Source organism: Ranitomeya variabilis, chromosome 1 (assembly GCF_051348905.1).
Source record: "Ranitomeya variabilis isolate aRanVar5 chromosome 1, aRanVar5.hap1, whole genome shotgun sequence".
NCBI classification, from domain to species: domain Eukaryota; kingdom Metazoa; phylum Chordata; class Amphibia; order Anura; family Dendrobatidae; genus Ranitomeya; species Ranitomeya variabilis.
This window is the reverse complement of record NC_135232.1, coordinates 644,448,692-644,463,714: the sequence shown is the minus strand read 5'-3', so window position 1 is coordinate 644,463,714 and position 15,023 is coordinate 644,448,692. Positions and strand designations below refer to the sequence as shown.

Below are 15,023 nucleotides of genomic sequence, written 5' to 3'. Positions count from 1 at the left end.
ACCTTTTTTTTTACAAGGAAGACTGGGGCGACGGACCCTTTCAAGTGGCCGATCTCCCCAAACCATCAACAGGTGAGCACGGTGAGTGTCACTTCCCCTTATCCTCTCCTGCAACGTGGGACGCCATGCCTGAGCTACACTAGGGGCAACTGTTCCTTTAAGGGCGCCGATCTCCCCGCAGCAGCAACAGACGGGAACATGGAGTGTTCTGAGCCAGGCTACAGCCGGACACAGCCCTGTGAAATCCTAGGGAAGTGAACACTTAGGATACACAGAGGCCCCTATGGCGTCCGTGCTGGTCCCACTGCACCACCACTAATGGAACAGCGGTGCTGCAGGGAGCTGGATGTTCCCTCTCCACCTCCTCCCCCAAAGGGGATGGTGGATTGAGGGTTCCTTCACCGTTCCTGTCGCAATCCTAACCTGCATGCAGAGTGGCAGGTCTGCTCTTCACTCTCTCCAGGCTACCGGCGGTGATTTATTTTTTATTTTTTGCATGGGGGGGGGGGAGGGGGCTCCTTAGCGTGTCGTGGGCCTGGTCGCTTTTTTGGGCCGGGCACCTAAAATTTAGTCCCTGGCTTCTGCCCTTGCTAGACCACAAGCCGGTAACCCCACCCACGACCGCGTGTCACGCTGGCGGTCCCGCCCACCTGCCTGGCGCTTCTCGCACACTGCGAGAATCGCCTTCCTAATCTCTGCGGCCATTTTCAGCAGGAGCCCATAGAACGGTTAGCTCCGTCTCTGACCGCTTGGGGACCAGGCTTCTCAGGGGCACAGAACCTGGGTAAGTGCTCTGCTACACTGCCCTCAGGCCCCTCCTTTCCACACAAAGTGCTCTGCTGTTCCTCAGCTGCAAACACATAGCCCTTCCTGCAGTATATTGGGAGATAACAGGGGTTCAGCGTGTCCCCATCTAAAACCTCCAAAAAGTCCACTAAAACAGTGTTTTTTGCTTCATGCACTTCCTGTCAGGCTGCGTTACCAAGGGGGCATACTCAGGAGCCCCCCACCGCGACCGACCCCCACAGTGACTAGTCCCCCTGAGTGGGTTTCGTCATTATCACAATCTATGGCTTTAACTAAGGCGATTGAATCCCGTCAGGATCCCTCCAGGAGCAGGAGCCCTAATCCACCTGTCTCAGAGAATTCCCCTACATCAGGGGAGCCATCGGCCTGCAGGGGCCGTTCTCGTTTAAAACACAGGCATCTAGGAAATGAGTACATACCTCGTCCCACAGGCCCTCTGGCACCTCGGCATCTTGTCGATGGCTCTGTTTCTCGCTCTCCCTTTCCAGGGGCTTATAATGAACACGACTCAGACTCCGAGTCTGATGGGCCCCTTGACCTAGAGTCGCCAGATTATCGGGCTACAGTGGATAGCCTCATTGAAGCCATCAACCAGTTGCAGCAGATCGATGAAGAGCCTACTACCTCCCACACGGATAACGCAGTGTCCTTTAAAAGGATCCAACGTCCTCATAGGGTATTTGTCAATCACCCTGAGTTCCAGGACATAGTCATGGCCAAAAGTATTCACACCCCTGCAATTCTGACAAATAATACTCAGTTTCTTCCTGAAAATGATTGCAATCACAAATTCTTTGGTATTATTATCTTCATTTAATTTGTCTTAAATGAAAAAACACAAAAGAGAATGAAGCAAAAAGCAAAGCATTGATCATTTCACACAAAACTCCAAAAATGGGCCAGACAAAAGTATTGGCACCCTCAGCCTAATACTTGGTTGCACAACCTTTAGCCAAAATAACTGCGACCAACCTCTTCCGGTAACCATCAATGAGTTTCTTACAATGCTCTGCTGGAATTTTAGACCATTCTTCTTTGTCAAACTGCTCCAGGTCCCTGATATTTGAAGGGTGCCTTCTCCAAACTGACATTTTTAGATCTCTCCACAGGTGTTCTATGGGATTCAGGTCTGGATTCATTGCTGGCCACCTTAGAAGTCTCCAGTGCTTTCTCTCAAACCATTTTCTAGTGCTTTTTGAAGTGTGTTTTGGGTCATTGTCCTGCTGGAAGACCCATGACCTCTGAGGGAGACCCAGCTTTCTCACACTGGGCCCTACATTATGCTGCAAATAATGCCATGCACACGGTCAAGCAGTCCAGTGCCAGAGGCAGCAAAGCAACCCCAAAACATCAGGGAACCTCCACCATGTTTGACTGTAGGGTCCGTGTTCTTTTCTTTGAATGCCTCTTTTTTTCTCCTGTAAACTCTATATTGATGCCTTTGCCCAAAAAGCTCTACTTTTGTCTCATCTGACCGGAGAACATTCTTCCAAAATGTTTTAGGCTTTTTCAGGTAAGTTTTGGCAAACTCCAGCCTGGCTTTCTTATGTCTCGGGGTAAGAAGTGGGGTCTTCCTGGGTCTCCTACCATACAGTCCCTTTTCATTCAGACGCCGACGGATAGTAAGGGTTGACACTGTTGTACCCTCGGACTGCAGGGCAGCTTGAACTTGTTTGGATGTTAGTCGAGGTTCTTTATCCAACATCCGCACAATCTTGCGTTGAAATCTCTTGTCAATTTTTCTTTTCCATCCACATCTAGGGAGGTTAGCCACAGTGCCATGGGCTTTAAACTTCTTGATGACACTGCGCACGGTAGACACAGGAGCATTCAGGTCTTTGGAGATGGACTTGTAGCCTTGAGATTGCTCATGCTTCCTCACAATTTGGTTTCTCAAGTCCTCAGACAGTTCTTTGGTCTTCTTTCTTTTCTCCATGCTCAATGTGGAACACACAAGGACACAGGACAGAGGTTGAGTCAACTTTAATCCATGTCAACAGGCTGCAAGTGTGATTTAGTTATTGCCAACACCTGTTAGGTGCCACAGGTAAGTTACAGGTGCTGTTAATTACACAAATTAGAGAAGCATCACATGATTTTTCGAACAGTGCCAATACTTTTGTCCACCCCCTTTTTTATGTTTGGTGTGGAATTATATCCAATTTGGCTTTAGAACAATTCTTTTAGTTTTTTTCAAGACAAATTAAATGAAGATAAATCAATACCAAATAATTTGTGTTTGCAATCATTTTCAGGAAGAAACTGAGTATTATCTGACAGAATTGCAGGGGTGTGAATAGTTTTGGCCATGACTGTAGTTCGGTGACATAGTGAGAGGACAGACAAACGTTTTGCAGGTCAGAGATCTCTTGAAACCAGAAAACTGTTCTCACCTGACCTCCTCAAACAATGGCACTATGGCTCAGGGACTGGCGAGCGGGCTCTGCATCCAAAAATTCTTTAATCTCCCTCCCCTATCTCAGCGGTCGCTTATTCGGAGAAAAGCTGGATCAGCTTATTTCGGACACTACTGGCGGGAAGAGTAAATAATTTCCCCAGCAGAGAATTAGGCGCCCTATCCTCCGACAGCAGCAGACACGATTCCGGTCCTTTCACAGCAATTACGGGTGGTCCCCTACGGCCAGTTCCCCCAGTTCGGTGCGCCCCGCTCGCAGGGACAAGAGCCCACAGGCCTCGTACAAACCCAACCACTCGTGGAAGGCCAGCTCCAAGCAGGCCAGATCTAGGGGATCCAGGCCCCAAAGATCCTCGGCTAAATGATTTGCAACACTGTCCAGACGACACCAGCAGAGTAGTTGGCCGCCTATTCTTGTTTCGCCATGTCTGTCTCGCAGTCTTCACGACGAGTGGGTCAGGGATCTGGTGTCCTCCGGATACAAAATAGAATTTTCTTTCTCTCCTCCAACCCGTTTTTTTTGCCTCCAATCCCCTCAAAGCAGGAACGAGGGCACTATCCTTTTACCAAGCCATAATCACTCTGCCAAGACTGAGTCATTACCCTGGTCCTGGAGAGCGAAAGGTTCAAGGGTTTCTATTCAAATCTGTTTGTGGTCCAAAAAAAGGATGGTACAAGTCAGGTCCATCATGGACCTAAAGCTTCTAAACAAATTTGTCAGAGTCTTGCATTTCAGGATGGAATCTCTCCTTTCTGTCATCTCTTCAATGGAGCAAGGGGATTTCCTAGCCACCATCGATTTTTGGGATGGACATGCCAATCTTTCCCTCTCACCAAAGGTTCCTTCGCTTTGCCATTCTCAGAGAACATTTTCAGTTCATGGCTTTGCCCTTCAGCCTCGCCCACTGGCCCCAGGGTGTTCACAAAGGTCATGGCAGCTGTCATGTCCATTTTACACTCTCGGGGCTTAGTTATCTTACCTTACCTAGACAACCTACTGATCAAAGGGCCATCCTTCCAAGCCTGCGAGGCGTGCATCAGCATTTCATTGGATACTCTTTCTCGGCTAGACTGGTTGATCAACCTGAACAAATCTTTTTCCGTTACAGGTCAGCAGATTTCCTTGCTGGCCGTGATTCTGGACACTTCTCGAGGGTTGGTGATTCTCCCTCGGGACAAGGTCTTAGCTCTTCAGCAGGGAGTCCGGGAGCTCTGTCAACAGTCTCCTTGTTCCATCCGTTTCGGCATGAGGATCCTCGGGAAGATTGTAGCCGCAATAGAAGCAATTCCATTTGCGCAGCTGCATCTTCGTCCCCTACAACAGGCACTTTTGGGCGCATGGGACAAGAGTCCCTTTTCCCTCGATCGACAGTGTCGGCTGACCCCTCGGGTCAAGCAGGTACTCCAGTGGTGGACGCTCCCGTCCTCCCTCCTCCAAGGGAAGTCCTTTCTCCTGGTCCATTGGCTGCTGGTCACTACCGATGCCAGCCTCCTCGGCTGGGAAGCTGTTTTTCGTCGCCACACTGCCCAGGGGAGTTGGTCTCTTCAGGAGTCAAGTCTTCCCATCAATGTCCTGGAGATCCGAGCTATTCGACTGTCCTTGCGGCTGTTCCATAGTCTCCTAACAGGCCACCCCGCATCCGTGTCCAGTCGGACATGCCACGGCTGTGGCTTGTATCAATCATCAAGGGGGCACTTACAGCAAAGCTGCAATGCGCGAGATGGAACACATCCTTCGCTGGGCCGAAGAAAAAAAAACACTCGGTTATCTCGGCTGTTCACATTCTAGGAGTGGAAAACTGGGCGGCGGATTTTCTCAGCCATCAAGGCCTGGCCTCGGTAGAGTGGTCTCTCCATCAGGAGATTTTCCAGCAGATCTGCCTTCGTTCAATGCCAAGGTGCCAGAGTTTGTGGCCCGGTCCAGAGAGCCATCGAGGTGGACGCGCTGGTCCTCCCCTGGAGTCGCTTCCGTTTTCCCTACCTGTTTCCCCCGTTGCCCTTTCTTCTGAAGGTCATCAGGAAGATCAAGGCCGAGGGGATACCGGTGATCCTAGTTGCTTCGGATTGGCCACGCCGAGCATGATATGCTGAACTGGTCCAACAGGTCGCAGAGGTTCCTTAGCGACTTCCAGATCGACCGGATCTGCTTTCTCAGGGTCAGATTTACCACCGGAACTCAGGGTCCCTGTGTTTGACGGCTTGGCCGTTGAATTCTGGGTTTTGACCCAAGCGGGTTTTTTCTGTGAGGTAGTTTCCACCATGATTAATGCTCGAAAACTGGTGTCAGGGCGCATCTCTTCACCCGATCTGGAAAATCTTTTTCGAATGGGACAAAAGCAGATGTCGGCCTCCGCTGTTTTTCAACATTCCCACTGTTTTGGAATTCCTTCAGTTTCTCATGGAAGGTCGCCTTCCTAGTCGCGATTACTTCGATCAGAAGGGTCTTGGAGTTTAGCTCCTCTTTCCTGCTGAGCTCCCTTTCACTGAGACAAAGTAGTCCTCAGGTCGTCTCCGCCCTTCCTTCCAAAAGTGGTATCTTCTTTCAACCTTAACGAGGATATTGTTCTACCCTCATTTTGTCCAGATCTGGTGCACCGTGTGGAGAAAGCTCTTCACTCTTTGGATCTTGTGAGGGCTTTCAGAAGGTACGGTGCCGTTTCTACAGACGGATGCCCTGTTTGTGCATCGGCCGTTTCTAAGTCTACAATAGCCAGATGGATTCGGTCGGCTATTCAAGAAGCTTACCGTGTCAGAGGCAAGCCTATATCAGCAGGGATCAAGGCACACTCAACTCGGTAGGTGGTTTGTGGGCCATTCGGCACCAAGCGTCTATGGAGCAGGTTTGCAAAGCTGCGACCTGGTCTAGCCTGCACACTTTCTCAAAGCATTATAATGTTGATACTCAGGCATCGGCAGATGTGGCCTGGGTAAACAAATTTTGCAGGCAGCGGTAGCGCAATTAAGACAGCGGGTGCCGGGAGTTTACTCTCTTTATATTTCCCAACCAGGGACTGCTTTTGGACGTCCCACGGTCCTGTGTCCCCCAATGTGGCGAAGGAGAAATAGGGATTTTTGTGTACTCACTGTAAAATCCTTTTCTCCGAGCCACTCATTGGGGGGACACAGCACCCACCCTTTTGGCCTGTTGCCTATGATGGTTTTCTATTTGACATGTTGTACCTACTGTTAATATTGTTAATCTCCTCCTGCTTGGTTACTGAACTGGTTCTGTCCAGAGCTAGTGGGTGGTGAATACTACAGAGGTGGAGCTAACCCTTTTTTGTATTCACTTAGTGTCAGCCTCCTAGTGGCAGCAGCATACAACCACGGTCCTGTGTCCCCCAAAGAGTGGCTCGGAGAAAAGGATTTTACGGTGAGTACACAAAAATTCCTAATTTGTGACATTTATTTTGCAGGAACACAAATGATTCCTGTACCAATGGGTTTAATGGCTCCAGGACCAACCGTAAGTTTACTTTGTGTATGACAACGATTTAATGGGTTTTATGGATGCATAAATATTTCGTAACAGTTTCAAGCTGTCCATACACATTAGAGTACTTAAAGGGAACCTGTCAGCAGGATTGTGCCTAGGAACCTGCAGTGTCAGGTTGGTGCCGTTAAACTGATTAAAATGATACCTGCTGATGAAATCCATCTTGTGGTTGTTGTGTAATCTGTATTTGCAGTTTATGAATTTATGGTGCTTAGGGGCAGCCTGTGGGGTGGGTCTTTATGTGGTGCTCTGCTTACATATGCGTGTGTATGGGCTTACTGATCCTTCACTAACCTGCCCCCTATTTTACTTACTGAATATACTATTGTTTGAAGAAAAAAAATAGCATTCATCATGCAGGCGCTGTAGCATGATACAATGTATAATATGCATATATTCATTTTATTTAGGCATTTTGCAAATACAGATTAATCAACCACAAGACGGATGTCATCACCCTGGTATCATTGTAATCCGTATAATGGGACCAACCTGACAGTGCCTGTAGTTTAGTGAGCACAGTCCTTCTGACAGGTTCACTTTTTACTTTTATCCCCAGTATTCATACTGACATCCATTTTTATGGAACAAATATCAGAGATCCAGAGTTTTGGTTTGCAATGATTTTAGTTCTTGCGCTTTGGAACAACTGCTTATGCTGGCAAGATGTCCTTCTTATAGATACCACAATAAAAATGCTTATCCGATGGTAAGTTTGTGTGAAAAATTACATTTTCCTATATTTTTGACTCTTTGTGCTATAAGGGTTCCCATAATAACTAAAATCTGTTTCTGCTCATTTCAGAAGTTAGTTTTTATTCCTTTCCTAACTTTTTTCTTTTTTTCATTCGTTTTCCAATCTCAAGGTTTTGTTGCCAACTGTACCTATGATCGGGAAACATATGGGTCCTAGGAAAGACTTAATGGGTATGAAAAATAAGGAAAATGATGAGAACAGCGGTCCGACCACCACTGTTTTTGTAGGAAATATTTCAGATAAGGCCTCTGACATGCTTATCAGGCAGCTACTAGCCGTAAGTATATTTATATATATATTTTTTTTCCCCACAGTTACTTATGATGGATATAGAGATATATTTACTATATGTTTTGGTTAAAACTTACGGTAATTGCACTCATGCCATTATAAAGATGAATTGCAATCTATTATAATTATCAGGATTTATAATGGTAAAAAACTCTTTTCTTTTCCTCTCTAAAGAAATGCGGTTTAGTATTGAGCTGGAAAAGAGTCCAAGGGGCGTCTGGGAAGCTTCAAGGTAAGTGTGGTATGTAAATCTTTTCTAATTTTTCTCCATATTAATAAAACAGTTGCACTTTAATAACGGTCCTTTTATACACACACACACACACACACACACACACACACACACACACACACACACACACACACACACACACTTTACTGTGTTTTTTTCTTTTTTGTCTGTATTTGATATCACCCCATAAAGGGAATGAGTCATCAGATTTTTTTAGCAATTGTGAAAATGTAAATTATTAGTCTTTTATTTTTGAAAAAGTATTACATTTTTTATGGTATAAATTTGACAAATGCTAAAAGATTTTGGCTAATCACCATAAAATCTTTCTCAGAGCCTTCATTTTGGGAACACAAGAAGCCATGGGTGTATGCTGCTGCCGCTAGGAGGCTAATAAATAAAGTAGCATGCAAACATGAAATTGGAATTGCATTACTGCTCTAGAAAATTGAAAAAATTGAAAACACTTAACGCATGAGTTGGCCAATTCATGTATACCCGGCAACTACGATGAAACGATTCTCACTGCTGGGGACCTGCCTAATGTGAATCTTCTCTTTTGCTGAAGCCTACATTTACATGGGAAGATAGGATCCTGCTGTAATTCAAAACGCCTGAGGCTGAGGGGGGTGGCATGCTCAGTCATGGAGCCTATGTATACAAATATAAAAAACTGACTGTCCCTTCCTAAACAGTAAACAGGTGTGTACAGGTGCATACTAAGAGTAGCCATATCCATATATAATCAACAAAAAAGTAGCACTCTGTAGCGCTATAGCATGCAAAAATTAAATTACATTTGAATTTTATTACTGCTCTTGAAAATTGGAAAAATTTAGATTACCTAGAGCATAAATTGGTCAATTTGTGTACCCGGCAGGATTCACATTAGGCAGGTTCCCAGCAACGAGGATCGCCTTATTGTGGCTGCCAGATACACATAATTTGGCCAATTTATGCGCAAAGTATTCACAATTTTTCCAATTTTCTAGAGCAGTAATGCAATTCAGATTTCATATGTTTCATGTTTTAATGCTATAGCACTACAGAGTGCTCCTTTATTTGTTGGTTATATATGGAGAAGGCTACTCTTAGTAATCACCTATACACACCTGTTTTCTGTTTAGGAAGCAATGGTCAGTCGTTTAATTTTTGTGCCTCTAGTTGTCTGACATTATGCACAAAAAATGAATTCCTCCCCGGCATTGTCCACCCCATCAGTTAGTGAGAAAGCAGTAGGAGAAGCAACAAAGAGGTAAGAACATAGCTGAAAACAACATAGCACAACCAACTTAACTTTACATAAGGGTGGGTGCAGTATCCCCTAATGACGGCTCCGAAAGAGATTTTACGGTGAGTACCCAAATTATTATTTTCCCTCTCACTTCATTGGGGGACACGGGAGACCATGGGTGGTGTATGCTGCTGCCACTAGGAGGTTGACACTGTGGAAAAAAAAAGTTAGCTCCTTCCAGCAGTATATACCTGCAAACTGGCACAAAACCATGGAGCGTCCAAAAGCAGTCCCAGGGGTGGGCAAAAGGACAGTACCCTCAAGTCTGATCTCTGGCCACTGGGTCTTGCAGGACCCTTCTGCCTAGGTTCACATCTGACAGGACTGTAGAACTTTGCGAAGGTATGAATAGAAGACCATAGCAGCTTTGCAAGGCTGATGCCTGGTGACGGATAGCTTAGGAGGCCCCCATTGCTGGGCAGAGTGAGCCGTGACCCTGAGTGGACACGCTCTGTCCTTTAACCGTTAAACTTCCAGAATGGCGAAACAGATCCACTAGGCAATGGCATATCTGGAAGCAGAGAGGCCTCTGCGAGAACCGTCAGGAAAGAGAAGGAGAGAGTCTACCTGTCTGAAGGGTGCCATCCTGGAGAGATAAAGGCGTAGTGTTCTCACAAGGTCTAGCTTGTTTAATAACGGCTCCCAAGGATAAGAGGTAAACGGACAAAACTAAGGAAGTATGATGTCTTCATTTTGGTGAAATGAGGAAACAATCTTAGGAAGAAAGGAAGGGATCAGATGCAGGACCACCTTGTCCTGGTGGAACACCAGGTAGGGGGAACGGCAAGAAAGGGCAGTAAGATCGGACTTTTCTCTGATCTCGGTTATGGCTACAAGGAAGGCAACCTTCCAGGAATGGAAAGTATTGATTTCTCTTAGCAAAGGGTGTCCTGAAGTAGGTTGAGGTCCTAAGTTTCTACCGGGGGCCAGTAAGGAGGAACAGAGAGTATGCGACCTTCTGAAGAAAGGTCTTAAAACCTAATCCTTGAGAGAACTGTGGTACAGGCCAGGTTCAAAGCCTGACTGCAAGAAGGCCAAAAGGGATAGTAGTACAAAAACTGTAGGGGTGTCCTAATTGGCTCTGCACCTGTGGAAGAAGGCCTTCCATGTACTATGGTAATTATATGACCGACACAGTTAGGTCCAGCGGATGACACAACAAATACCAACAACGGGATGGAAAGGGGTGAGGAAGGCCCTAATCGTAGGGATCCGGGGGATGGGGAGCCTCCTGAACTCCAACCTGTGCCTGTCCCTAAACTCCCCTAAGTGGGGCCCCCCCCCCAGCTGTCATGTGCCTAGTCCCTGATTGTCACCTCGCTATTCCCTGGCTAGTGCACTGGCCGCGACAGGGACGCTAGCCTCACCACTGAAGATGGTGAGCAACACAGGGAGGGGGACAACAACAAGACAGACAGAAAAAGGGAAATTAGTACATAGCAGTATCCCTGCTGTAAAGCACCACACAGCAGAGGATAAGGCACCAGGACCGTGAACTCCACGAACACAGGTTCACCACTGAAGCCAGGGAGCTCTTTACTCCTGGCTGGTCATCATAGATAACTCTATCACCGACAGCCAGCTGAATGGTCATGTGACTTTTAAACGGATTGTCGAAGTGGTCACCACCCACATCAGCTGACTAGCAACAAAGCAGCTGCCAGCAAGGAAACTGACTTTAACCCTTGCTGGACCGAAAGGAAAATGGCTAAATTTAAATTATACTGGAACCAGAGCTGCCACAAATCCAAAAATGAATCATGACAGGTAAGTTCAAGAGGAAGAAGGCGTCCTCACCCTGATCATGGTCTGGATGACCTGATTGGAGAAACTAGCGAACCTCGGTACTTCAACAGCTGTGCCGTTAATTCTAGAAGATCCAGAAGTTTCCACGGAGTGTATGCAAGCAGCTTGATAGCCTCCACATACCAAGGTTTTCTGGGCCAGTCTGGATCCATGAGTATGGCAGGTACTCCTTTTGCCTTGATTTTGACCTGTCTGAGGATCAGTGGTAGAGGGGGAAACAGGTATGAGATGTTTGAACCTGGGACCAGGATATCGCCAGTGCGTTGTAGGCGATCGTTAGGGGGTCATGAGATCTGGACACAAAGTGGGGAACATTGTGGTTCAGTCTGGACGCTATCAAACAGACATCAGGAATTCCCCAACTGAAGCAGATCTTATCAAAAACTGGTTCAGAGACCATTCATCCGCGGGGAGGCCCTTACGGCTGAGAGTCAGTGGCCCAGTTGTCAACACCAGAGTTTGGTACCGTTAAGATTGCTGGCACATTCTGTTCAGCACATCACTGTATCTGAGACACTTCTAACATCACTGCTCAAATTCAAGTTCCTCCATGGTTGATGTATGCCATTGCCGTGGCATTGTCAGATTGGACTTGGATCAGACGACTTGAGAGAAGGTCCTGCCAATAAAGAAGATCCAAAAAGGTTGCCCTGAGTTCCAAAATTCTGATTAGAAAGGATGATTTGCGCATTCCATCAGCCTTAGACTGTTTTTTTTTTTTTTTCTTTTTCTTTTTTTTTTTTTTTTCTTCCTTGGTGGGCTAGAGATTTACTTGGCAATTGCTGTTCCAGACTGAGAATTTTTAAAAGGAGCTAAACTGAGTCTTGGGAGGTGGACATTTGTCCCTCTGTTGTCGAAGCGAAGTTTGACCCCAAACCCCCCCCCCCCCCCCGTGGTGTCCAAAATGTGACGAGAATCCGACAGAAGGTACTTCCCCCTAATGGGCAATCTGGTCCACTAGAATTGGCAGTGGGAGCATCCACAGAATACCTTCGCAAAGGAGTTTTTCCGAGGCTGTACTCTGAACACTCCTGTCGTTGTCGCCGCTGAACGCTTGGTGAGTGATGATGGAGAAATTGAAGCTCAGAGCACAACTGTGCACTAGGCAGCCCAGGTGGTATGCCCAGCCCTGAGGCAGCCACAGTGTTGAAGATGTGGTCGGACACCAACGGCAGTCTCCTATGGCTTGGGGCTGCCGTATTTGCATTGAGTATGTGTCGTGTTCAGATACTTGACTCTAGCAAATTAAAATGTCAGCCCATAGTGGGCTACCTGTGAAGTTCATGCCCAAGAGTTAAGGTAGTGATTGAAAATAATGATGGCCACACAAAATATGCCAACAGTTTAGACATTAACCCCTTTCTGTCATTAGACGTACTATTCCGTCCATGTGGGGTGGGCCCTACTTCCCAAGGACGGAATAGTACGTCATACGCGATCGGCCGCGCTCACGGGGGGAGCGCGGCCGATCGCGGCCGGGTGTCAGCTGACTATCGCAGCTGACATCCGGCACTATGTGCCAGGAGCGGTCACGGACCGCCCCCGGCACATTAACCCCCGGCACACTGCGATCAAACATGATCGCGGTGTGCCGGCGGTATAGGGAAGCATCGCGCAGGGAGGGGGCTCCCTGCGTGCTTCCCTGAGACCGCCGGAGCAACGCGATGTGATCGCGTTGCTCCGAGGGTCTCCTACCTCCCTCCTCGCCGCAGGTCCCGGATCCAAGATGGCCGCGGCATCCGGGTCCTGCAGGGAGGGAGGTGGCTTACCGAGTGCCTGCTCAGAGCAGGCACTGGTAAGCCTGCACCGATGTAAGTGAGATCAATGATCTGACAGAGTGCTGTGCACACTATCAGATCATCGATCTGTAATGTCCCCCCCTGGGACAAAGTAAAAAAGTTTAAAAAAAATGTCCACATGTGTAGAAAAAAAAATAAAAAAAAATTTCCTAAATAAATTAAAAAAAAAAAATTATTCCCATAAATACATTTCTTTATCTAAATAAAAAAAATATCAAACAATAAAAGTACACATATTTAGTATCGCCGCGTCCGTAACGACCCCACCTATAAAACTATATCACTGGTTAACCCCTTCAGTGAACACCGTAAAAAAAAAAAAAAAAGAGGCAAAAAACAACGCTTTATTCTCATACCGCCAAACAAAAAGTGGAATAACACGCGATCAAAAAGACGGATATAAATTGCCATGGTACCGCTGAAAACGTAATCTTGTCCCGCAAAAAACGAGCCGCCATACACCATCATGAGCGAAAAAATAAAAAAGTTATAGTCCTCAGAATAAAGCGATGCCAAAATAATTATTTTTTCTATAAAATAGCTTTTATCGTATAAAAGCGCCAAAACAAAAAAAAATTATATAAATGAGATATCGCTGTAATCGTACTGACCCGAAGAATAAAACTGCTTTATCAATTTTACCAAACGTGGAACAGTATAAACGCCTCCCCCAAAAGAAATTCATGAATAGCTGGTTTTTGGTCATTCTGCCTCACAAAAATCGGAATAAACAGCGATCAAAAAAATATCCCGTGCCCGAACATGTTACCAATAAAAACGTCAACTCGTCCCACAAAAAACAAGACCTCACATGACTCTGTGGTCTCAAATATGGAAAAATTATAGCTCTCAAAATGTGGTAACGCAAAAAATATTTTTTGCAATAAAAAGCGTCTTTCAGTGTGTGATGGCTGCCAATCATAAAAATCCGCTAAATAACCCGCTATAAAAGTAAATCAAACCCCCCTTCATCACCCGCTTAGTTAGGGAAAAATTAAAAAAAATGTAAAAAATGTATTTATTTCCATTTTCCCAATAGGGTTAGGGCTAGGGTTAGGGCTAGAGTTGGGGCTAAAGTTAGGGTTAGGGTTTGGATTACATTTACGGTTGGGAATAGGGTTGGGATTAGGGTTAGGGGTGTGTCTGGGTTAGAGGTGTGGTTAGGGTTACCGTTGGGATTAGGGTTAGGGGTGTGTTTGGATTAGGGTTTCAGTTATAATTGGGGGGTTTCCACTGTTTAGGCACATCAGGGGCTCTCCAAACGTGACATGGCGTCCGATTTCAATTCCAGCCAATTCTGCGTTGAAAAAGTAAAACAGTGCTTCTTCCCTTCCAAGCTCTCCCGTGCGCCCAAACAGGGGTTTACCCCAACATATGGGGTATGAGCGTACTCGGAACACATTGGAGAACAACTTTTGGGGTCCAATTTCTCCTGTTACCCTTGGGAAAATACAAAACTAGGGGCTAAAAAATAATTTTTGTGGAAAAAAATTTTTTTTTTATTTGCATGGATCTGTGTTATAAACTGTAGTGAAACACTTGGGGGTTCAAAGCTCTCACAACACATCTAGATGAGTTCCTTAGGGGTTCTACTTTCCAAAATCGTGTCACTTGTGGGGGGTTTCTACTGTTTAGGTACATTAGGGGCTCTGCAAACGCAATGTGACGCCTGCAGACCATTCCATCTAAGTCTGCATTCCAAATGGCGCTCCTTCCTTTCCGAGCCCTCCCATGCGCCCAAACGGTGGTTCCCCCCCACATATGGGGTATCAGCGTACTCAAGACAAATTGGACAACAATATATAGGGTCCAATTTCTCCTGTTACCCTTGGAAAAATACAAAACTGGGGGCTAAAAAATAATTTTTGTGGAAAAAAAATATTTTTTATTTGCACGGCTCTGCGTTATAAACTGTAGTGAAACACTTGGGGGTTCAAAGTTCTCACAACACAACTAGATAAGTTCCTTGGGGGGTCTAGTTTCCAATATTGGGTCACTTATGGGGGGTTTATACTGTTTAGGTACATTAGGGGCTCTGCAAACGCAATGTGATGCCTGTAGACCAATCCATCTAAGTCTGCATTGCAAATGATGATCCTTCCCTTCCGAGCTCTGCCATGCGCTC

At 46.2% G+C, this 15,023-nt stretch overlaps 1 protein-coding gene across 5 annotated transcripts in view; it reads left to right on the top strand.

The window, feature by feature from the left end:
- RBM25 (RNA binding motif protein 25) overlaps window positions 1-15,023 on the top strand; it is a 110,211-nt gene that overhangs the window by 44,051 nt on the left and 51,137 nt on the right. For 3 of the 5 annotated variants that reach the window (XM_077261815.1, XM_077261824.1, XM_077261842.1), the window contains 3 exons: window positions 6,640-6,689; window positions 7,586-7,753; window positions 7,942-8,008. In XM_077261815.1, coding sequence (XP_077117930.1) covers window positions 6,640-6,689; window positions 7,586-7,753; window positions 7,942-8,008 — 285 coding nt within the window. The remainder of the gene's footprint in view (window positions 1-6,639; window positions 6,690-7,585; window positions 7,754-7,941; window positions 8,009-15,023) is intronic. The other 2 variants (XM_077261833.1, XM_077261850.1) reach the window with 1 other exon arrangement.